Source organism: Centrocercus urophasianus, unplaced genomic scaffold (assembly GCF_019232065.1).
Source record: "Centrocercus urophasianus isolate 14NV4802_14NV808 unplaced genomic scaffold, USGS_Curo_1.0 seq_14, whole genome shotgun sequence".
Classification (NCBI taxonomy): domain Eukaryota; kingdom Metazoa; phylum Chordata; class Aves; order Galliformes; family Phasianidae; genus Centrocercus; species Centrocercus urophasianus.
Genome location: NW_024884586.1, coordinates 28067235 through 28091008, shown reverse-complemented (window position 1 = coordinate 28091008; position 23774 = coordinate 28067235). Strand labels below are relative to the sequence as shown.

Below are 23774 nucleotides of genomic sequence, written 5' to 3'. Positions count from 1 at the left end.
TATGAGTAACTGTTGAATGTATTGACCTCTGCTAAATCCTTGACATGAATTAAGATACAGTGACCATGATTTTCCCTCAAAATCAGAATTCAGCATTTCCTATTGAGTGAGGTTAATTGGTGAGAAGAGGTTACATCTGCCACCTCTCAAGAGACATTTAAATTCTTTGACCTATGAACTTGTTTTGCAGTTAAGATTTCTGTGTTTAAATACTAAAACAGGAAAGGCAGTGATTGCCACTATTCTGTAAGTATGACAACAGCAGGAAGAAATTAAGATTTGTCATCTCTTACTTTCCTCTCTTATTGTTGCTCCAGTTCCCCAATTTCATGTCCTGTTATGCACTCAATTTTTGTTCATCTGCAGTCTACAAAAAGATCATGTCATTATTACTTCCTCTACTGATTGCTTTTCTTTTGCCTCCTAATTTACTTATCTTCACTTCACTTTATTTATAATTTTTTTTCCAGTGGTCTCTAGTGGGCAGTTCTTTATAACCTCTTAAAACCCTAAGTCTGAGTTACTTTTTTTTTTCTTTTTGTTTTAACCCACCTTTACAGAATAAAATAACAGGCTCTGGTCTTTTGTTTGCTGTCTTTTTATTCTTTTTTTTTTTTTTTTAACCCCAAAAGATTTGTTTTTAACAAATTTACAATTTTCTCTTGTTTTCTGTAGTTCAGCAGAGTTGTGACAAATTTGTACTGCAATGTATACGTTGAACCCAGTTTGGACTTATCTGGGCTAGTTTTATGCTAGCTCCTAAACTTCAGTTACAGGTATATTGTAGTAGTATTTATGTTTCAAATGATTCTGGGTGTCTTTGGTCTCATACAGCACAGTAAGGAAATACTCCTGTAGTCAGATGTTGGCATCAGTGGGCAAAATTATTAAGTTTTTGCAACTTAAATATCTACACATCTACATCTCTGTTTGCTCATTGGCTCTTGGTCTCTATCTTCGTCAGCCTGCTCTGTGAATTTTCCAAAGATTGTCCAACAGAAAGTAGAAGCAAATCTAGTCCTCTGGCAAAATTATTTGATCTACTTGAAATCAGGGTTCAAAATAAGTCTTTGCTAACAATAAACGAATATTCACATAAGACGTAAGTTTTGTTAGCTAAGGCTAGTTGAAGTTCCTTGTTAGGATTATCATCTGGGCTCCAAAATCTAAGGCAAGGATAAGCATTTATTTGTCTTTCTGGTTGCTTTTAAGACAACTTTCAAAAATCTGTAAGCATACAGATAAACTGAAATAAACCTCTGAGAGACAGTTTTCTGTCCACGTTCACCACAAATCATATTCACTCTGGTGCTTAATGGTGACAAACATGATTTAAGAGTTAGTATGCTTTAATGTTTCATTTCTGATCCTAATATACTAGAAAGGATGGAGGAATGAAAACTCTGTTGCTGTCAAACCATATAAAGACACACAAAAAGAAAAGGATATGAACATATTCTGAAGAGTTATGCAATAATCTTACATAAGTGGACTTGATCTTTCCTCTCAAGTTAATCCTCTCTAGACCCTTGAACATTTCTCCTGCTCTGACTCATCTTCAGCATGCACACATTTTAAGGCAATGATGCATTAACAACTGTAGATAGGTTGGAATTTAATTTGGTTGGAAGTTAGCAACAATGTATTATCTAAATAATTAAATATTTAGACTAGACCACGGGGACTCTGCTGTACTGTAGCTTTCTGGCATATACATAAAACATCAGTATCCAGGAGCCTAAGTGTATTATGTAACAGAACAGCTAGACCTTAAAGCATTGGGAAAGGTGCAGTACTATGAAAATAGAAAGCAATGAGCATTCTTTCTTATGCCTCTGTATATAAACATGCTTAAGGGAACAATAGAAAACACAAATGTTAATTCAACAGTTATCTGTTTGATAATGATGGCACTTCAAGGAGTGGAAAAAAAAATCAAATCAATATAATATGAAAATCAATACGTTAACTAGTTAACAGAGTTTGTCAGAAGTTATTTCAAACTGAAAACAGGAGGACTGGGATGTGGCATTTAGCTGTGTACACAGCAAGAATCATGAGGTGTTTGGAGCTAAAGGTTTCGCATCAGATGTGAACCAAATGGTTGATGTAGAACATCACTTGCAATCAGTTCTATACACTAATAAGGACATACCCTGAAATCATTGTGAAATTACTAAAATTTGGAGGCCTTTACATGGGGAATTAAAAAACAGTTTTGAACAAGCATGTGTTTCACATTATATAACTTCTACAGTCAGTTTTAGATGTGCAGTTACAAATTCAGAATTTGCAGAGCTTGCATAGTAGTTGATGGTTTTGCAAAGATTCCCGGTGGCAAACTCATTCAGTTATAAAGCAAATGCCAAAGAAAAGTGCATGCACTCAGAAGAGATGTTTAAATTCAAGCAAACTGTTAGAAACCCAAACGTTCACTGTATTTCAATATCATTTTTAGTAAGAAGAATTTGAGCAGAATGTGAATTCCATATGCATTATTGCTTAATAATACTTCAACCAGCTTGTAAACCAAGGGATGGGCTTTTAAAGCAGGGCAGTATTATCAGATCAAAAGCAACAAAATAGCTCTTCACTCACAGTACAAATACGATGTGACATCCGCAATTATGCTGCACAAAGCAACAAAACTGCTGAGAGGATTTCATTGTTGCCAAGGCATTTCTGGATCTGATAACTTTTTACTCAGTGTTGTATTTTTGTTGGTAATTTTTTTTGTTGATTTTTGTTTTTGCAAATTGCTTCTCAGCAAAGAGCAGTATTTCAGTATATTATGAAACAGCACAGTAAGATTTATAAATGAAAAAATGTTGACAACCACTTTACTATTAGGAAAAATTTGTAATCCATTTATCTTAAGGGGTTCAGTATTAAAGCACTTTTGCATAATTTATTGAAAGAAAAAGGTTGAGGAAAGCACTACAGCACTTGAAAAATCCTTTATCTGGTAATTTGAAAAAAGCAAGTCCCTGTTCCCTGTCAATTATCTTTGCATTTTTCATCTGTTCTGACATTACTGGTTTACGTTCTGTTTTTCTTCATTACCAAGTCCTATCAGCATTATCATTTTCTATAAGCTTTTTTAGTACCCTTAGCACTACGGCCAAACTTCATTTGTTCTCTTTGCCCTAATTATGAAAATCATCTCCAAATACAAGTAAACTTTGCTTCTCTTATAGCAATCCAGCTTCTACATTAACTATACCAATGCAATATTTATATTTCATTTTCTGCCCAGAAGAAACTATGTCCTCTATCAATATAAACAATTAAATTTCAGTCCTCCAAATATTTTCCAGCCATCTCTCCACTACCCAAATGGACTCCCAACTCTATCTCCAACATGTAATTCACTCAACTGAGCCCATCAAACCATTGGTAGAAGCCTACAGCTTAGTCACCTTGTTACTACCCTCTGAAAATACAAGTATTTCACACACAAACCCATAGGTTATTTATCACTCTAACAAGTTTAGCTCTGAGAGTACACTCTTTTTTGTAGACTGCACACTTCACCAAACCTTAATTCTCCCCCCTCTCCTCACCCCCACCCCCACACACACGGGAAAATTAATCCTATTACTCTAATAACTCAGAAAAGAGGTTTTTGATCTCTGCTCCACTGAAAGATCTTGGCTGCAAAGGGGACAAATGGCTGCACAAGGGTGACAATGCCCCTGACTGGACCCTGGAAGGCAACACAAAGACCAGCAATAACTCTTCATTGTAGGATTCCTGGTGCATACTCTAATCCACAAGATAAAAATGCGTCAAGAAGGTGAGTAATGAGTGCCAGTCTGAACTGCCTGACAAAGACAGAGCCACCGGAGTTTGGGGAAATTCGTGAAAAGATGGGAACGATAGATATCAGATTGCTGTTTTCAGAGAAATTCAAGTATTCATATGACTCTTGCAAAAACTGAGCTTGCCATAAAACAAGCTGCAAGTCTGTAAATGAGGAAAATTTGGCAATTTTCTCCATATAATAAACACTGAGGCCTGTAAAGCCAAAATATCTTCATTTGAATGCCCAGTATTGCACATGGTTACCTTTCCACCCTTTATAATTATGCCTTCAAAAATCAGATAGAATGGGATTATGAGTTACTACTGATTACAGGACAAAGATGTCAATACAGTTATTCTAGGACTGCTATCTAGTGGACAAGATTTTTCTGGTTGAATTTTTTTTTTTTTTTTTTTTTTTTTTTTTTTTTGCCATCACTATCTTATTACTCAGGTGATTTAAAATGTATCATTACAATATCATCCCTAAGATGATCTTTCAATTTTCATGTTTGCACATAAAAATGAAAAAAATATATCATTAGTATGATTTTAAGGAAAAATTAGTTTTATCAAAGAAAGGAACCTTTCAAAACTGATAAGGTGGAGTTCTAGAATGGTTGAGGTAGGCAGGGACCTCTGGATCCACGTGGTCCAACCCCTGCTCAAGTAGAAACACCAAGAGACAAGTGCCCATGCAGCTTTTTAAGATCTCCAAGGAGAATGCATAGCCTCTCTAGTCAGTCTGTACTTCTGCTGTTACCCACAAGGTAAAGTGTTGCCTGATGTTCAGATAAAGCCTCCTTTGTTCCAGACTGTGTCCATTTCCTGTTGTCCTGTCACTGGGCACCACTTAAATAAACCTGGCCCGATCCCCTTTGCATGTTCCCTTTAGGTAGTTATACACATTAATAAGATCACTGAGTCTCCTCCAGGCTGAAGAGTCTTACTGAAAATAACGCCAGTGATTTTGCCTGCAGGAATGATGCTGACATATCTTTTTCTTTTCCAGTTAGTATAACAGAAACTACCAACCTGAATCTGCATTCTAAAATTAACTTGGGGTAGCTACTAAAAGTGCTTTAATGCTGTTTTTAGTGTAGAAATACATCTTGACAATAAAAGGAACATTCAGAATTTTCTATCTCTTCTTCTCATATTTATCTCCAAAATGTAATTTCAGAAATGTACATGGAACTGCCACAAAAAAATGTAACATACCACAAAACAGAGATACCCAGTACTACCTAAATAAGCTTATTTAGAATTAACTTATTTAGAATTAATTTAGAAATCATATTTAGAATTAACTGCACTACAGTGCAAAATATGGCAGAAATATGTAGTGTTTATCACAAAGAAAGTGTTCCAGTTCAGCAGCAATTAGGCCAGACAAGCAGAATTCTGTCTATGGATAATCAGAAAGATGAAGAGTATAACAGTACCTGTGCAAGGGCATCTACATAATTTGGAAGTATGAAAGAACAAATTTGGCTAGTTTCCTCAGATGATTATATTCCATATAAATGAGACAATGGAGAAGTCTTCCAATAAATAAATACTGTAGCATACATTCAGCAAACTGCTTAATGTCGAGGTATTTCCAGATTTGAATTAATTCAAAATTATTCCCGTCAGTATAAAATTTTGAAACCACTTTCTGCACTCTATTAAAATATCTAAAATACAACTTTCAATGATATTGAGACTGCCACTTCTTTCAAGGCCAAAAACGAAAGGTTGAGTTCTTTAAGTTTTGTTTTACAATCTCGATAAATAAAATATATTAGGCTAGACATTTTCCACAATGTAAGTGGATTACAAACATGCACGTGCTTGCTTCTTCTTAATTAGCTTCTCCTTTCATACCTGACTTCATTAGCATAAAATTAGCGCAAAAAAAAAAAAAAAATTTGAACTACTGCTAAGACACATTCATGCAATTAGGAATCCTCTTTTTGGGACTGAAGATTTATTAAACAATAGAACTGAACTAAATGCCAAATGACGACACTTTTCCCATTTGGCTTGGGGAATTATGAAACAGGAGATCTGGCAAAAGAAAGGACTCTGTTGCAACACATGTATGATACTTTTTAGGAGGATTTTTTTTGCAATTTTTCATAACCTCACATAACAGAGGAATTTTCTATTTTTTCTACTACTTATATCACATTAAAGTTGCTCAGCAAGTCATCACTTAGGCAGGAATCATCTCAGTAAAAGCTCTTGTATTGAAAAACTAACCATTTTTTAGTTCTATAAACAGAAGACAGAGTAATAGCAACAGAATAATAACGTTAACATAAAATAAATAATAGCATTAACTGCAACCTTTTTCCCTTTCTGAAGAACAGGTAGTTCAGAAGTGATGCAAAGCCAAAAAAAAAAAAAAAAATCCTATCTCAACTCAAGTTAAATTAAATTAAAAGCTGCTATGCTTAGTTCCACAAAAACTAGAAGGAATATCATTGCAAAAAAGGAGAAATGAATAAAATGAAATGAAGTTATTATACATTATGTGACAGGAGTCAAGAAAATTATCCCCACATTCTTGCACTAAAGCAATTTTTCTATTTTTACTTTTTTTTGTGAAGAAAATTGGCAATATGAAGTGGGGACTACGAAGCATCATTTCACAAAATGATAATTTTCAAATGCTTCCAAAAATAACCTATTATGAACATAATCTTGGCCAAAAGAAGCTCTGCTATCTTTGTAGAGTATGTTTTGCCATGTTTAAAGGCATTGGTGTAAGTAAGACAATCAAATTCTGTGTAATTAAGGTTAACTGCAGCCAGTCATAAGCACAATTACCATTACTGCTGTCTACTTCCATTGGTCAGTAGAGACTATTTTCATTATTAAAAGAAAAACAAAGCAGGTTTTCCCTTGCTCCCAGCTTCACCTCTATGTACAGTCTTATTGAAAACACAGCACAAAAACACAGGATTATGATCTTACCTCAATTTTTTCCCATATGGTTTCATAATTCTCTTGATGTTGTATATCTTGCATAAGTTGACGAATTAAAGCTGATTTATTTGAGGCAGAAGTTTCATTCTCAGTGCGCTGAGTAGCAGCTGTCCTTTCCAACTTTCCTTCAGTATATTTTTTAATGCCAGACACAGGCATAGAAAGATCTTCATCAGAGAGAATATCACTGAGAGGCCCAGATTCAATACTGTCCCCCAAGGAAGATACTATATCACTTGAAGAACTTGGCGAAATTCTACCCATTTTTTTGTGTTTTTTTACCTGGTATGTAGGATACATTTCTGAATCTGAGTTCATTTCTGACAACTCCCAGTCATCAATATTTTGAATAGCTTCTCTTCTGGGCCTTTGAGGCAGCAGCTTTGTCAAATTTTCTAGTTTTAAAGCTAACACTTCAGTCTGTTTGAGATGTGAAGGAAGTGCTAAATATTCATCAGAACCATACCAGATCTCACCATCTTTACTGTGTTTATGACTATAACGTGGTGATGAGGATACACTTTTATTTTTCTTTCTTCTTGGTAAAAGAGGTGATGAGTTGATATGTTCAGAACTAGCTGAGGAAGCACTCTTTTGGCTACATGGTGAACTAAAAGGCTCAGTTTTACCTTGTGATTGTCCATTTAGGTCTCCCTGATTACAAGCATCTGATGATGCAGAAAAAGAATCAGTTTCTGCGCCCTCTAGACACTGAGAGTTATGAGAAGTAATTCCATTTTGTAGAGAACGTTCTCTTTTTTTTACTTCTGTTGGTGGAGCTGTTTTACACATACGTACAGACATTCTGCCAGCTTTCACTTTCTGTAGAGTGTCATGAGACTTCTTGTGCTTTGATTTTTCTTTACAGGTATAGTAAGCAGGTTTTCCTAGACTCACAGGACTGTTCTTAAAGTGATTATTTATTGTGTACTCAAGATTACTATCGCCTATTTTATTTAAGCAATCATAAGACTGACTAACAGCAGATGGACTACTATAGGTTGACTGTAAAGCCAGGCAAAGTTTGGACCTGTCTGGTGGATCTAACAGTGAGGGTGTACTTCTACTCATTTCATTCTTTACTATCTGAGAGATTTGCCTTTTAAAGTCATTGGTTTCCATGTAGTCTTTAAATACATCATCTTTCAGAAACAGACCTCTTTTTGGCAAAGTAGGCTGTGTGGGGGAATCTTCATTATAGTTAAAGCAGTCTCTTATGGATCTCTTAGAATTTGAGTTTTCACAGTGAGGGTGTTTGATTTTTTCATCACTGAGTTGTGAAAGATTGTATTCTGGTTTCTTCTGTGCAGAAACTGTTTTGTTCTCAGTTGATGAGACGCCATCTTCAGAGCAAGGTCCTTCAGTAACTGGAGAATTAGAAGGAGAATGTGAAAGCTCATGTGGTCCTTTCCTGTCCTTGCTTTCATCTCCATCTTCTGATGCAAGAGGTAAATGTTTTTTCTCATTTAATGCTTCGTTACTCTGAGGAGCAATGGAATCTGTTGCTACTGCAAGTAAACCCACACTTCTGATAAGTCCTGGAAAGTCCTTATCCATCTCACTGTAGTTCCAGGATTCAAATGATTTTGCTTTACCTTGGCTGGAGGTCATGTCGTCTAGAGCACCAAGCAAATCTTCACTTGGACTGTAGTCAGATAGTTCAAATGCGGTAATACCACAATCCAATGACAAGTAATTTTGAGAACATTTGATGGTTAGCTGTCCAGAATCATCAACTTCAGTTAAAGAGTCAAGTCGATCCTGAAATACAGGAAGAAATGGCACCTTTTAGAAGTTTAATTTCATATGTTACACACAAGATAATGAAATATCAGCTTTATGCTTCACTGCCTAACATCTAATAAAGTATTAATCACTGTACAAGAAAGAAACTGGAAAGTTGATCTAAGAAAAATAAAACAAAACTTTAGGTCAAGTGGTTACAACAACTATTTAAAAACATCACAAAGGGCAGAAATTCATGTTTTAGGATTCTAATTCTAGGTGGCTAAATCTGTATGCTGGTCTTTTTTGCCTGGTTTGGTGTACATAATAGATATCTTTAAGGCAAAGTTTTACCTAGAGAAGGTGCAGTTAGTGCAGTTATCCCTACAATCTCACAATAAGCCACTTGGACTACGGTCTGAACCAGAAGAGTCTCAATAAAGAAGGCTATTGTTTGCAATCCTCTATAAACATAATGTTTGATCTCTGTACTTACACCCACCAAAACTCATATTAATCATAGTAACATACAAAAAATTCCTCTTACTAAAAATGTTGTTTGTGGAAAACATACATTACATATATTTATGTACATATATTTATCAACTGAAATCTTGGACTTTGAAGTGTTTTTGATATTTTTTATTTAGGATGTTATATCCAGATGTAGAACCTATGCCACACACTATGCATTGTCAATAATCCAGAATTAAAAAGGGAAGTTTCTATTAAACTGTTGAATTTCTGTTCTGGAGTTGCATTTATTAAGGAAAATAATGATTAAACAAGGATTAGTATTACAGCTGCATTTTTCCTCTAATTTCAGGAAAATATTAGAAGCTGTAAAGCCATATATAAATCAAACCCCTTCCCAAAGGCAAAAGAGGCCTTCATTTCTCCTGAGTAATGAGCTCCATTCCTTCGACTCTTAAAAAAAGTGTTTATGAATCTTAATAAAATCTCAATAAAGTTTTAATAAAATTTACAGTCACGTTCTTTAGACCATTTAGCTTGGTCATTTCCCAGGCAGCCATTCAAACATGTGGTTCAGATGAGCATTATTTAATGCCAGTATTACCATAGTTTTATTATTGTTTTTATTCAGGAAAATATTCACACATCTACCAAGAAGGATAACTTACTTCAAAAAATCTGTTTCCACACAGTAATATTTCCTGTAAAACACTGTAGGCTATATGTCCAAAACCATCTTGTATTTATATATGATCCAGTACAATTCTGCGGTTTTTTTTACTCTTTCAAATAAGTTAAATTAATTAGAAAGGTTTTCCTACTGTGAATTTTCCAACTGTTTGAGACCATTCAAATTCACTGTATATTATCATGGACTTATACTGGCCCTTTTCATACTTCCTATTCTCATCAATTTCGAAATACAACTATTAAAATTAGCTCCAGCTAGGAAGAACTCAGGCTGCATTGAAGTGATTTTTCTTTCTTCTTAGCTATCCCTGGGTAGTTCCTAAAGGGGAAAACGTCCTTTAAAATATTAATTTTCTAAAGTTCTTATTTAAAAAACTATTTTCTCAATTTGGCATCTCCATCATAGCAGCTTGCCCCATTGATTTTTATTCTATTTCCATTATTCCTCAAAGCATGAACTCTCTTGTATCTCTTCTGGCTGGCACCAAGATAGCCAAAAGTACAGTTACTGTCTTCCCAGACAATTGGTTGTGTTCCTAAGCAAGTCAATACAGACTGTGCTGTATGCTTTCTAAAATACTATAAATAGAGCCCAGAAGGACTGTTCCCTGCCCAGAAAATTGTCTGAACACTATGAGAGTTGCAGGAGCAGTGATGCAATTTACCGAGACGCAATTGTGTCATAGAGCACAAAAGAAAACTTGGTACATCAATTCCATGGAGTTCCTCAGTTAACACTGGCAGCCTGAGCTGCCAGTCTTAAGGCTGACTTAAGGATCAAGCCAAACATTTGGTGAAATGACAGGTTCGCGGACTACAGAAAACATTTGATCTGCTGGCTCAGATTAAGTTTCCATCTAGACTAGTATATTGTGCCTGCAATTACTTCTAAATACTTTCTGCCACTTTCTGCCAGCTAAGCTACAGGATGTGGGTATATATATACACACATATGCATATGCATATGTGCACATGACCCCTAAACACAAAATATAAAAAAATAAACCTTATAAACTATAAAAAATAAACTTTAATTCCTTGTTTATATTCCTCAAGAACTCAATTAAGAAAATGTTTCTGTAAGGAAGGGTTATCTGCTTGTGTCAAGTTTTCTTGGTTTGCCCAAGCAGTTTCACTATCCACATACACACAAAAACCCCTAGAAGATATACTCCTTACACTGTGAATCATTTTGTAGTCACACAACACAGACCTGTCTGGGAAAGAGTCCAGGGGTGTAGGTGAGACCAGATACAATTTTCTCTATGTTATTTTTTATTACCTCTTATTTATTTTCTTCACTCAAATAAAGCCACTATCACATTATATTCAATGAAAAGCTTGAATAAATATATGTAAAAAAAATATTAAAATCTACAGAGCAATTTCTGGGAATCTATTTAAGCATTAGAACAGGAACTTAATATTGATATTTTTTTCCTTCTATTGCCAACCATTAATTTTATCAAATGCTGTTTATGTTTTAACTGAGAGAAATTAAAGAATTGCGATAGGATATACTGCTTTTTATTATTATTATTATTATTATCAAGCAAGCCAATATGGAAAAAAAAAAAAAAATTCCACTGGAAAATAATCCATCCCTCTCCAGTCAGTCCTCCCTTTTTTGGAAGGACATTTTTAATAGGAGTTGTATTAAGAGCCATGTGGGACATTTTCTGTTTCTTAGTATCTGAATCAGCTCTTTTCTTAGGTCTTGAAATCACCACACTTGAGCCAAAAAATCAATATTTCACCCTCAGTCATTACTCTGGATTTTCAAACAAGCATCAGTTTCACTTGCCAGAGATTTACCGTCAACAGCAAAGGAGAAACTAAATCTGAAGCATCAGATGCACATATATCAGGAAGAGGGGGTGTGGAAGGTGGGCCTGGACATGTCTTAATATTGATTTCAGGGCCACCCACTTTGTTGTACCAAAGACATAAAAATTCAAAAGGGAGCAGAAAGGTATGCACATGCTCTTTAAACTTCAGAGATCTGAAATTAAGGACATCTTTACGGGGCTTTTGACTTCCTCTGCAACATAGGTCGCAGAATCCAGACAGTGATGCCCCCCAGCGATCAATATTGAGTACAGTCTTGTAAATCTCAATTGTCGGTTACCTGGATAAAGGGACAGAGCGCACCCTTGGCAAGTTTGCTGCTCATATGAAGCTAGGTTTTGCTGATATTTTTCAGAATGCTGCGCTGACTTTCAGAGAAATCTGAGCAGCTGGAGAGTTGGGTGAAGAAGAATCTCATGAAGTTCAACAAAGGCAATTTCAGGGTCCTGCACCAGTACAGCTTTGGGGCTGACCTACTGGAAAGTATCTCTGTAGAAAAGGAACCTATGGGTCCAGTTGGACACCAAGTCGATCATGAGCCATCAGTGTGCTCTTGTGGCCAAGAAGGCCAGTGACATCCTGGGCTGCATTAGGAAGAGCGTTACCAGCAGGTTGAGAGCACAGAGCACTGGAACAGGTTGCCCTCAGATGCTGTGGAGACTCCTTTGCAGATATTCAAAATCTGCCTGGAGTTGATCTCATGCAATCTACTCTAAGTGACCTTGTTTGAGCAGTGGGAGGTTGTGGCAAGGAGGGAGTAGCCTCCTCTGCGACGTTATTAGCTAAAGGACTAGAGGGAACAGCCTCAAGTTGCACCAGGGGAGATTCAGATTGTACATTAGGAAATACTTCTCTGAAAGAGTGGTTAGACAATGGAACAGTCTGATGTAGTCACCGACTCTGGAGGTGTTCAAGAAACATTTAGATGTTCTACCAAGGAACATGGTTTAGTGGGATATTTTGGTGATATATCCCTCTACTAATATGTGCTGTGGATGGTTGGACTGGATGATATTAGAGCTCTTTTTCTTGGTGATTCTATGATTCATTTCAATGAAAAGGCAATTTAGCTAAATGAATCCAGATTTACAAACCGTTTACATGTAAGTGAATTCAACACTGCATTAGGGGGAAAAAGGTTTCATTCATGTATAGTTGTTTCTCAGGCAAAATATGTGATTGTTTAACGGCAAATTGCAAAGTCATACTAATAATAGTCCATCTTCTCTGCTTTAAAGCGATTATGATATAACCTGGAAAGTTTGGAAAAACATTGTGCAAACTTCCTGTTTCTGTATGCAAGAAGAGCTCAAGCTTTTAACTGAAGAAATTACTGCACATAAAAATTGGGTTTTGAATTGCATGTGACCTTTACATTCAAGAGCAACTAGAAACTCCTCTGTAAATATTTCCACCCCTTTACAAAAATTATTTCAACCAAAAGATAACTTTATTTACCACTATTATGACATTTTTGAGAGCTGGTCTTACTGGTTCTTCTCTTAGTTTGGTATGAACAGATACTAAATGAAAACACTCAAGATAGGTTCTTACAAAAGTAGCAATAAATGTCTGTATGCCAAGCTACACTTAAAATTGCCAACCTAGCAATTTGAAATGTGCAACAGGTACAAGCTTCTTCAAATACAAATAAAATTATCAAAAATGCTCAATTTAGTTACTATACCTCCTTTGTCTCTTCAGAAAATGCTTGTAGAATATCAGTCTGTCTGGTGTAGTTTCCATTAGCGTCTTGTAGCCCCTGGAGAATGCGCTCTCTCAGAACCAGAACAGAAACACGGAGCTGGTGCCAGAGTAGTTGTACTGTATGGATATCGACTATCACGTTGACAGAGTAAGAGAGAAGCTTCAGAGAAAACTCAGTCTCTAGTAGAGCATGAATTTGTTCAACATGATCGGATATATCTTCACAAATATCCTGTAATGGAAAAAATAAAGTAGGTATTAAGCTACAGTCAAAGTCCATCCATGGATCAGATCTACTTGTCAACCACATTTTATTAATTGCAGATTAGCTTATTTCAGAGAGGAAAGATAACATAATGAATACATCTAAGGTTCTCTATTTATTTATTTATTTATGGCAACGCTACAACAACTGAACCAGCAGCTGTCTTGTTTGGCAGGAATGCTCAGTAAGCCCAGCGTACAGTAAGGAAAGATGGCATAACAAGATTACATGAATCAGAAGCAGAAAACTAACACTGTAAACTGACAGCCTAGAAGACAAAAATAGGAATGAAAGTGATAATATTGCCGCAATGCATATCTCTCTTTATCCTTTTAGTTTATTTCCCCTCCAGTTAAAATGCAGACTATACAATCTGTCCCATCATCAAGAAAATTCTTTTGGACAGTATTTCCCTTTAAACCAAGCCTTGATAGCCAAGCAGGGCAAAAGTCTGGAATGGCATCAATGTGGATAAGCTATTTATGAGATCCATTGCTGATTGCTGCAATGAGAAGTTGCTAATTTTTCATAGTCTTGTTCTGAAGCCAAATCAAACAGAAGATGAGTGGAGGACAGGCTACAAACAGTTGCGTTGAGAAAGCAGTAAAAAAAAAAAGTAAGTTACTAAGTTATAAAATAAAGACTTTGATGGAATTGTATCCTCCATATTTATCAATGTTCCAGATTTCTGAACTATATTACAAACAGAGTAAGGTCTTTATGATCAGCATCTGATTTTCTTTGTGAAAGGAAAAAATTTGCTAGCACAAGACTGTAAGGAATACTTAGACAAAAACTACTGAGTGAATAATGCTGCTTTAAAGCAATCCAGCGTGAAAGCTGTGTCTAAAAAAACATGTTATAAACAAGTAAAGAAATGCGACTAAAATACTAAAAAAATAGCACCACAATCCAGTATGTGGCAGTATAAAAATACATAACACTAATAAAAATGAGAATAAGCAACATAATTTTGATTCATTTCAAATTTGCTTTCTATCAAAACAATCCCATCAAACAATTACAATAAAAGCTTGTGTTTCTGACAATACTTGTGGTTTTTTGCATAGCAGTAGAATAACGATACTCAATAAAGCTGATTCCTCCTAAATTAACAATGTAGAACTGTAATTTTTATCTGTTCAGATTTGACAACTTTAGTCTGAAAGTGAAATTATTGAATGTATAGCTGTATGTACATAACAAATCAAACCAAAGTTAAATCTCAAGGTAATATTAAGAAATACATTTAGTACAAGAGACAGAATATTAACCTTAAATAAACTGCTTTGGTTGAGTACTATAAGCAGTAACATGTTTTTATAAAGTCCTGACAGCTAAATCAAGTCTCTGCAGGAGTAGCTCCCAGAAATGTCAGAGGTGAGCACAAAAACATTGGAGTTTCAATGAGCAGAGTTTAGGTATGCCTTCAGAAGGAGGCAATCTCCCTTCCTCTCTTTCTCCTTGATCACTTGGTCATGACAACTAGCATCTATATTTTCAAGAACAAAACACGTGGCCTCACCTGGAAATGCTCAGGGCTGCATGTGTTCAGAGCTTCAAATGTTCACACACTTCTAGAAAAGTTAAGTGGCTCAAGTGTTACCAGATTACTGCACTAAACCTATTCTCCAGGCATAAAGGCACAGCTAAAACTCTTGGTAAACCACAATAGAAACTTTACTGGGAAACACAGCTGTATTACAATGTTGTTGCAAATATTTTGAAAAATATTTTAAGCAAATTAAACTGAATTTGCATTCACTTCTCTAGTGCTGTTCATGCCTCCTTCCTTCTGGCCATAAAGTAGTTTAATTTCCATTCTCATTAACAGTACACTGTCTAGCAACTGTAACTTTATATATTAGACACAATCCGTACAAAAATATTTTGTATCAGCTGGATGAGCTTAATTATGTGCCGAAGTGCAAAATAAGTTTTCACTATTTTCTAGCTTCTCAAGCACATACCTGCTGAATTAAACTGCCAAAAAGATTCTCAAAAGAGTTTTGACAAGGAGAAATTGTCTATGTATGAAATACTGAGTAATGAATCTAGATATTACAGCAGATCAGCAGAGTAAAGAACCTCAATTAAGTTTTCTCTGGAGTTACTGTTACTCTATCTCCCAAAGCATCTTAAGTTTCTGATGTAGACAAAGTTACCACAGCAACATAGCAAAGTTTCTCCTAAAATGCAAATCACAGCACCACTGAAGATTTGAAAGCAGTCCATATTCAAGGACATATTCTATTAATTTTTACAAGTCTTGTTATAAATCGCACATTTTCCTTAACAATTAAAACTCTGAAGCACTTTAGAGTTAAGGGCATTACAGCAGCCAAATGCTTCACGCACCAACAACATAATTAGCCATTCATGACAGGTCCAGCAACAGGGAGAGACCTTAAGGCCAACCTATGCAACATACAAGTAAAGGTCACATAAACATAAATATCTTATAAATGACTTTTAACTTTACTGATAAACATGTTGACATTAGGCACTTTCTACAGCTGTGTTTTTGTGTTGTGGTTGTGGGGGTTTTTTTGTTGTTGTTTGTTTGTGTTTTTTTTTCTCTTGCTTTTCCTGCAGTCATTTTTGTCAGGTTTTTTGTTTGTTTGTTTGTTTGTTTTTTCCACCTCTTATTAGATGAAAATCTGATTGAAAAGGTCAGGAAGTTTGGTTTAGTTTACAGTTGGGCCTGGCATAGATTTAAAGAAACTTAACTCTGCTATTAAATTCAATGTCCAGAAGTCCTGGACAAAAGTCTACAATGCATGCACAATATGTCCAGGTTGCATTGACCTTTTTCATATTTGCTGTGTGGTCCACTTGCAAACACCATCCAAGTCTGAAGCAGGTAGCATCAATGCAACATGCTTACTGAAAACACACAAACCCTGTGTGACAGCTGGTGGCTTGATCTTCAGCCTCTGATGTGCCAGATCCTGCACACATGATTCATGGCCATACACCAGTCTACTGGGTATTTCTGGACAAGAACTATGAGAGCCATAATATCATCTCCCTGTATCACACAGCACTTGTGCCTTTTCATTTTCACTTGATTTTGTGGATTTTCACATGCGCTGCATTTCATTTCACCAGAGGCTTGGTTTCTGGATAAAATGGATAAGAACTAGTTTAGAGAAACTACATCTTACATTAAATTCGGAAAAAGAAATTAGATCCCTGTTGGTATCTGCTTTCCTTGCTTTGTAGCTGTCATATAATGATGGAAGGCAAAAGCTTAGCAATGGAAGAGAAATAGCTGCCTAAGACTAATGCCAGCACTTCAGCAAGGAAAAATGATGGTGTTTGTCATACACATTACAGCTACTTAGTCCCTAGCAGTAGAATGTCAATAAAGCTACAACCTATTTACTTTTCTTTATGCTTGCCTGGTACAAAATAACCTCTTGAGAGGAAATAATACAATCTCAAATCCAGATGATATTATCTAGTATAACGTTTCCTTACTACTGTATATGATATTTAGATTTACAGATAATTCAGCAAAATGAAATCATTACCTCTACCACAGCTACAAATTCAATATTTTTTTAAATAATTAATTCAGTTCAAATACATCATGGAAACAGCACCAGAGATCCGATGTTAAGGCAAAAATAAGTTATTCACTTCCAAGAGAATTCAAAGTCAATGTCTTTCCTGCTAAAACTGCTGGAGTCAAGATATTTCCAGAGTTTATTCAAGTCTTGTCTTCAATTGCGGCACTTTTGAAAAGTGGAGATACTCATGGTAGAAGTAAAAATAAATTAAAAAATTGAGCAATGACCCACTGCAATTTACAAAAACCGCAGAGGTGAGACAGTGCTTTAAAGCCATCACAATTGAGAAGAGGAAACAGAAAGTAAGAAGACAACAGTAAAAGTGACAACAAATCTGGACTTACTGAAAGTTCTTTGTCTCAAGCAACCGGTATCGAACTATTAGACCATATTATTCATTTGTTGCCTGAAGACATATTTTCAGATGTTGTTAGTACACTTTCGCAGTGATCATAGAATCATAGAATCACAAGGTTGGAAACGACCTACAAGATCATCTAGTCCAACCATCTCCTCATCACCATTGCCAACAGTAGCACTAAACCATATCACGCAGCACGTCATCCAGACGCTTCTTGAACACTGCAACTGATGATATCCTGCCACCATTTTTTGCATGGCAAAATATTCTTCAGCTTTTTACTCAGCTTACACCCAGTCAGTTGCACAAGTCTGCATCTGAACATGGTGGTGATCTCATTCTACCACAACCCCTTACAGTACACAAGTGATAGCATTTTCATTATAAATCCCTGATCTTTCCGAGGCTGTTAAAAGAGCCTGTTAAAATGTGGCCTCTTTGTCTTCGCTCTTCCTAACTCCTTGTACTTAGCATTAGATAGAGCCAAAAAAAAAAAAAAAAAAAAAAAAAAAAAAAGTAAAAGAAGTAGAACATTGTTATGTGTCCTTACTACCTTACTACAGTTTGTATTTATAACCAAAGAAGAAGCAATATCATCACATAGTACCTAAATGCTGCAGTGAGTGCAAGGTGTTATTACCAGAAGTAGTAAGAAAATAAAATAACACGTATACTTTTAAGTAAAAAGAAAACAGTGTTTTTCTGCTGGCATTTATCTTAGGTCAACTGCAATAATATATAAACTACAAATGAAAGTATAGAAATTCTTACCCATTTTATAATACATAGTTTAACATCAAGAGACATTAGAGTCTGAATTTTACAGAATATCATTTTCAAAGCGTCTTTTTTGAAATTATTTATCTCAAACCATTCACTGCACACTTTTATTTTTAAACTACTTCCTACTTGTGTTAAGGTAAAAGTACTGTCATCCTTCATGGAATATCCTGCACATGGACTGTGGAATTCCTTAGGCCAGAGGGGCTGTATCCACTTGGCTACCAACTGCCCACTTCACTCAGTCTCTCAGGCAGCTGATCCTGTAATTTGCAGCTGACAAATCCATCAGCCAGCTCATAACCCTTCCCATCAACTAAAATAGCCTGAACTGCAAACATTGCGGTAGACAAAGAAAAAGTGCATAAACAAACCCTCCAGAGCCTATGAAACCTAAGCTTTGATGCTAACTGTAAAAATATATATGCTTTTATCTGCTCCTCAAGAAATTCTGCTACAATGTATGTGAAACTACTGAAAGATGAAAGGTTACAATATGTTACTTCAGAGTTAATATCAGTAACAGAGAAGCTGTACACCAGATTCCTCTCCTTTGATCTCACAGTAAAACCTCAATATGAAGAACAGGTTGCCATTAGTCTTACAACTACTGTACATGCAAAACAAAAACTATGATTTAGGAAAACATCTATCCACTTGGTCTTTCCTTTTAAGTGTATTTTAATTGCTCAGAAGACAAAGTTGTAGACAATTGCTATCTTTTAGAAAAAAATGTCAATCCATCAATCATTTTTGAAACATACTTGTGAACTATGAATTAAACTCACTCTGCATGCCTTTATATGCTTACATAAAGAACACAAAAGAATTTTTATTGCTAAACAAAGATTTATAGTTTTCAGTGCAATATTTTGCCTTTTAGATGTGCTTTGACTTCACAAAGAGCAGTTCTTCATCTCTATTTGCCTCTATCTCCAAGCAGTGTTATAATAAGGATAAATTTATTTTCTTCTAATTTGGATTATTAGTGAAACTTTAACAATAAACACTACTTGCACTGGTTTGCAGAGGTTTTTAAGTATACTCTTTAATCAAAGAAAACAGCCACGCATAAAAAACCCAGTTTGACCAAGCAAAATCAACTGCCTTGGAAAGCTCTAGACTTACTACAAGTTCTAAGTCAGCAAAGAGCTGAATTGCTGAACTACTGTGGCTTGTGTCATTGTGGAATCCAAGGACTAGGGGAAATGAAAGCAATTTACTGTGCAAAGCACAGCAGCAGAACAGCTAACAGGAGTTTCCAAGGTCACTGACCATAGCTTTTGCTTACGACAGCAACCTAGGAATGCATTGGTTCTCAAAGTACATTTCTCCACTCACAGCTTCCATACTACTGAGCTTAACTTTCTTGGTTTGCCAGCCTTCTGAACATCACTCTCTTTCTTGCTTGTCTGTTGTTTCAACTTAATATCTTTAGTTGAAACAAAGTGAAGTCTTTATTGTAAGTGAGACTTCAAAATCTGAGCAAGTAGTCTGTATTTTACCTTTTTCTAAAATTCTCAGAAACTTGCTGGAATATGGCAAAATTATTAATTTGACTGGTGTGTTTTCCCTGTAGAATATCTTGATTTCTTTTTTCCCTTAAAGTACACTGTTTTTAGACAGATTTCAACATAAATTATCAGGTCTTACAAGAGTCTAGCTGCATGATACCCAAGTACATGATAAAAACAAATTTCAAAATAATTGTCCAGTTCAATGATCAGGCCAGTAGGCATGTCCTTATTGCAATCTGTCATTTCAGGATTCAGTGACTAACATTCTTATATCCTTGTACTTCAGAATAGTGTGAAATAGATGCCAAATCACTGATTCTTTGACAGAGCTGTTGTAGTAATGGTTTGTCTGGGAATGTGAAAGATATGGAGCTGCTCTGTAATAACTTATTAGTAGCATGTATGATATATTTTATTTGAGTATTCAGTGTGCAAGTATACTGGTCAACTATGTTTGCAAGGAAAAAGGCCAGAAGAAAGGGAGAAATGATGTCACTCACTGAGCACTTCAGGCTGCTTATGTAATGATACCTGAAAAGCTAATCACAAAGCTCCAGTCTTGGGATACCAGCAGCTTGCATTTGTGCTGCCATGTGAGCCACTGCTGGGGCCAAAGGATAAAACATACTGTAAAGAAGGAAAAGGATTCTATTGTCCAGAGGAAGTGCAGTTGCTGCTGAAAGATATTCCAGCCAACTTCCAGGACCAGCTGCAGTGCCACAAAAGCCGAGGCTAGCCTCTACCTTCACTGCTAAAAAGGGTGGCTTCAGAGAAGATAAACTGCTTTTAAATGTTTATTTCACTTATTAAGCTTTGGTTTTAAAAGACTTTCTGGTCACAGCATTCACCACAGTCCAGATTCTTAAACAGAATGGATTATTCAGTCCCCCCAGCAAACTTCAGATAGCTGATGTCCAAAACATTTATGGCAATAAGGCCTGGGGTGTAACGGAACTGGAGAATGATAGGAGAAGTTTGCAACTGTAAAATGAAAACTACTGGAAGAGTGACACATAAATAAATCTGAGCAAGTATTTCTGGGATATTCTTGCCATTTTAAAAATGGAACAAGACAATTTCTAGAATTCTTCAGGCCTTCTGCAGGTCCATAAGGTATTCATCGTTTGAGCTCTATTTACTGATAAGAATCTCCTTCTACTGTTCATATAAAACAATCAGATGCCATTCTCTTAAAATATTCTCAGTATAGACCTAGGAGATACTAAACTTAATTGGGACCTTTACTGGAGTTAGACTCCTAAGAGAAATTCTTATTTTTGACAAAAGAGAACATTTTTTGGTGAAAGACAGAAGAATTATGTTCCAAATAGCAAAGTGTAACTACACATAAACAGCACAAAATAGTTTAGGCACCAATAAACAACTGAGATGTATGACACATCAAAATAAACAAAAGGATCTGCAAGTTCACACAGGACAAAAAAAAAAAAATCCATCCTTCTGTACAGACGTACAAAATACAAGGGAAAAATGTTAATCAAAACATTTTGACTTGCTAAAGTCAAAGGATGCTAACCTCATTTATTCTCTGACTAAGGCGTGGTGGCTATAACAGAATTTGATAAAGGATGGTGAGAATTGTGTGCCTCACAAGGGCAAAATAGAGGGGGACCTCATTTGGTTTACACAGGCCCACCTTTTGAGTTTATCAAGGTCCATCTGGATGGTGCCCCTTATTTCTGCTGTATAAAAGCATCACTCAGGTGGGTGTCATCAGTAAACTTGCTGAGGGTGCACTCGATCCATCATCTATGTCATTAAAAAAGATGTTAAAGAGTTAATCAGACCCAAGATAAATCCCTGGGGGACATCACTTGTTATTGGCCTCCACCTGGACATAGAGCCATTGACCACAGCTGGCTGTGACATTCCAACCAATTCCTCATCCACCAAATAGTCTGCCCTTTAAATCCATATCTCCCTGATTTAGAGATAAGGATGTGGTGGGGGACCATGTCTAAGGCCTTGCAGAAGTGCAAGACAAAGGTACCATTTACCTTCCCTTTATCCATCAGTGCTGTTACTCTATCATCAGATTGGTCAGGCATGACTTTCCTTTGGTGAAGCCATACTAGCTGTCTTGGATCACCCACCCACTTGTCCCTCATGTGCCTTAACGTGTCTTCTGGGAGGAACTGTTCTACGATCTTCCCAGGCACAGAGGTGAGGCTCAGCCTCGTAGGTCCCTGAGTCCTCTTTCCTCCCTTTCTTGTAAATGGGAGTGATGTTTCCCTTCTTCCAGTCCCCAGGGACTTTGTCTGACAGCCATGACTTTTCAAATATGATGGAGAGTGGCTCAGCAACCACATCAGCCAGCTGCCTTATGGCCCTGGGATGCATGCTACCTGGCCCCCTGGACTTGTACAGTCCATTCAGTCTCATGAGTAGGTCTCAGACTTCCTCCTCCCTTACAGTGGGGTGCAGTTTGCTCCCCCACTTTCTACCTAGAGATACTGGTTCAGGGATGTGAGAATTCTGGCTGCCAGTGAAGACTGAGACAAAGAACAGGTGTTTTTAAAAAGGAATACAGTGGAGACCAAACTGGAAACTTGGAGTTACAGAATCGTTAGGATGTCAATAAACATATATTTATATGCAGTCCTTCCAAACCTACTTTAATCAACTTTAGGGAAGTATTGAAACATTTGAGACTTTGCATATAAAAACAATTAGTAGTTTGTCCTGTCTGATTCAATTGATTTTCAAATGTCACTGCCATCCCACAAGTGTATATTTCTTAGATTCCAATTTAAAGAAATGTGTATGGTATCTTCTATTCAAATAAAAAAATCCATAATGACCTTGATTTTTTTGTTAGATCACAATAGTGGAACACCATCTAAACATCAAGTGATCAAAACTAATTTTATACCTTATCTTCAGTACCTTAACCACAAATGTTTCTAACATAATTGAAAACAAATGAACTAACCTGTTGTATTTAATAGACACAAGGAAGCATATACTTCCAAATAAATCAGTCCTAAGAAATCTAAAATTCAGTATCATTAAAATAGATGTTTATTTGGGCTGTTTGTAAGATTCAGAGTACTAGAGGCTAATATTTTCATACTATTTAGTAACTAAGTACTTCAAAACTGGAAAAATATTATTGCTAGAAGTATTTAGAATGCACTGTAACTGTAATTTAGAAGTGTGTTACAAGACTGTAGAATCTGTGCTAAACTGGTACATAGACTATTCTAATCCAATAATTCTGAAAGTCAGCTTGTGCTCTAGCAGGATAATTCTCTTAAAAGCACCAATTTTAAGCTTTACAAGAGAACTTTCCAGTGTAAAGCACCAGGCCTAATGGTTGTTAAGCTGTTGATGCTGCTTGAGAAAAAACTCTTGTGCTTAACAGAGTAGGACTGAAGTGCCTTGAAAGAAGTGAATGAGCAGTATTTATTTAAATACTTATTCATTTATACATGCACACAAACTCATATATAGGCAAATATTTTTATTACATATTGCTATCTAGGATAATATCCTTGATTTATAAATCACTTTACAGTCAGTGTCATTCACATCTTTAAGCACACAAGTCAGCATGACCTGTGGTTTTGGCTGAGACAAACTATTATGCTGACAAAGAACAGTCTTATTCACTGTTCATTTCTTTGTGTGTCATTTCATTTTGTTTTCTAGCTATACAAACATAAGTTATAAATTGTCTTTGTCTAGACTTTCAGTGATGAACGTAACTCCTACCTCCATGAAGGAGCAATGAGAAAAAGAAAGGCTGTCGACCAGTCAGCCTGTAACTAACTCTTTGAATTTCAAAAGCTGAACTTGTCTTTGTGGAAGTTAATGAACTTATATGATTTCAAGCTTCAAATGCAAATTTATTTCACTTTCTTGTGCATAGTTACATTTCCTCCAAGATTAATCATCATTAATTTAGCCTCATTGAATCCTGAATTTATACTACCTCAAATCTTCTGTCTTTCTCAAATCAGATTCACAAAGACATAGAAAAGACCTCAAGGTTACGGCAGCCTGCAGTACATACAGAGAAGAAATTAAGG

General features: G+C 36.0%; 1 protein-coding gene across 1 annotated transcript in view; it reads right to left on the bottom strand.

Annotated features, from left to right (window-relative positions):
* Positions 1 to 23774, bottom strand: part of AKAP6 (A-kinase anchoring protein 6) — a 213849-nt gene that overhangs the window by 169318 nt on the left and 20757 nt on the right. Inside the window, exons 2-3 of the mRNA XM_042814990.1 lie at positions 13205 to 13456; positions 6769 to 8541 (exon numbers count right to left, since the gene is read on the bottom strand). Coding sequence (XP_042670924.1) covers positions 6769 to 8541; positions 13205 to 13456 — 2025 coding nt within the window. The remainder of the gene's footprint in view (positions 1 to 6768; positions 8542 to 13204; positions 13457 to 23774) is intronic.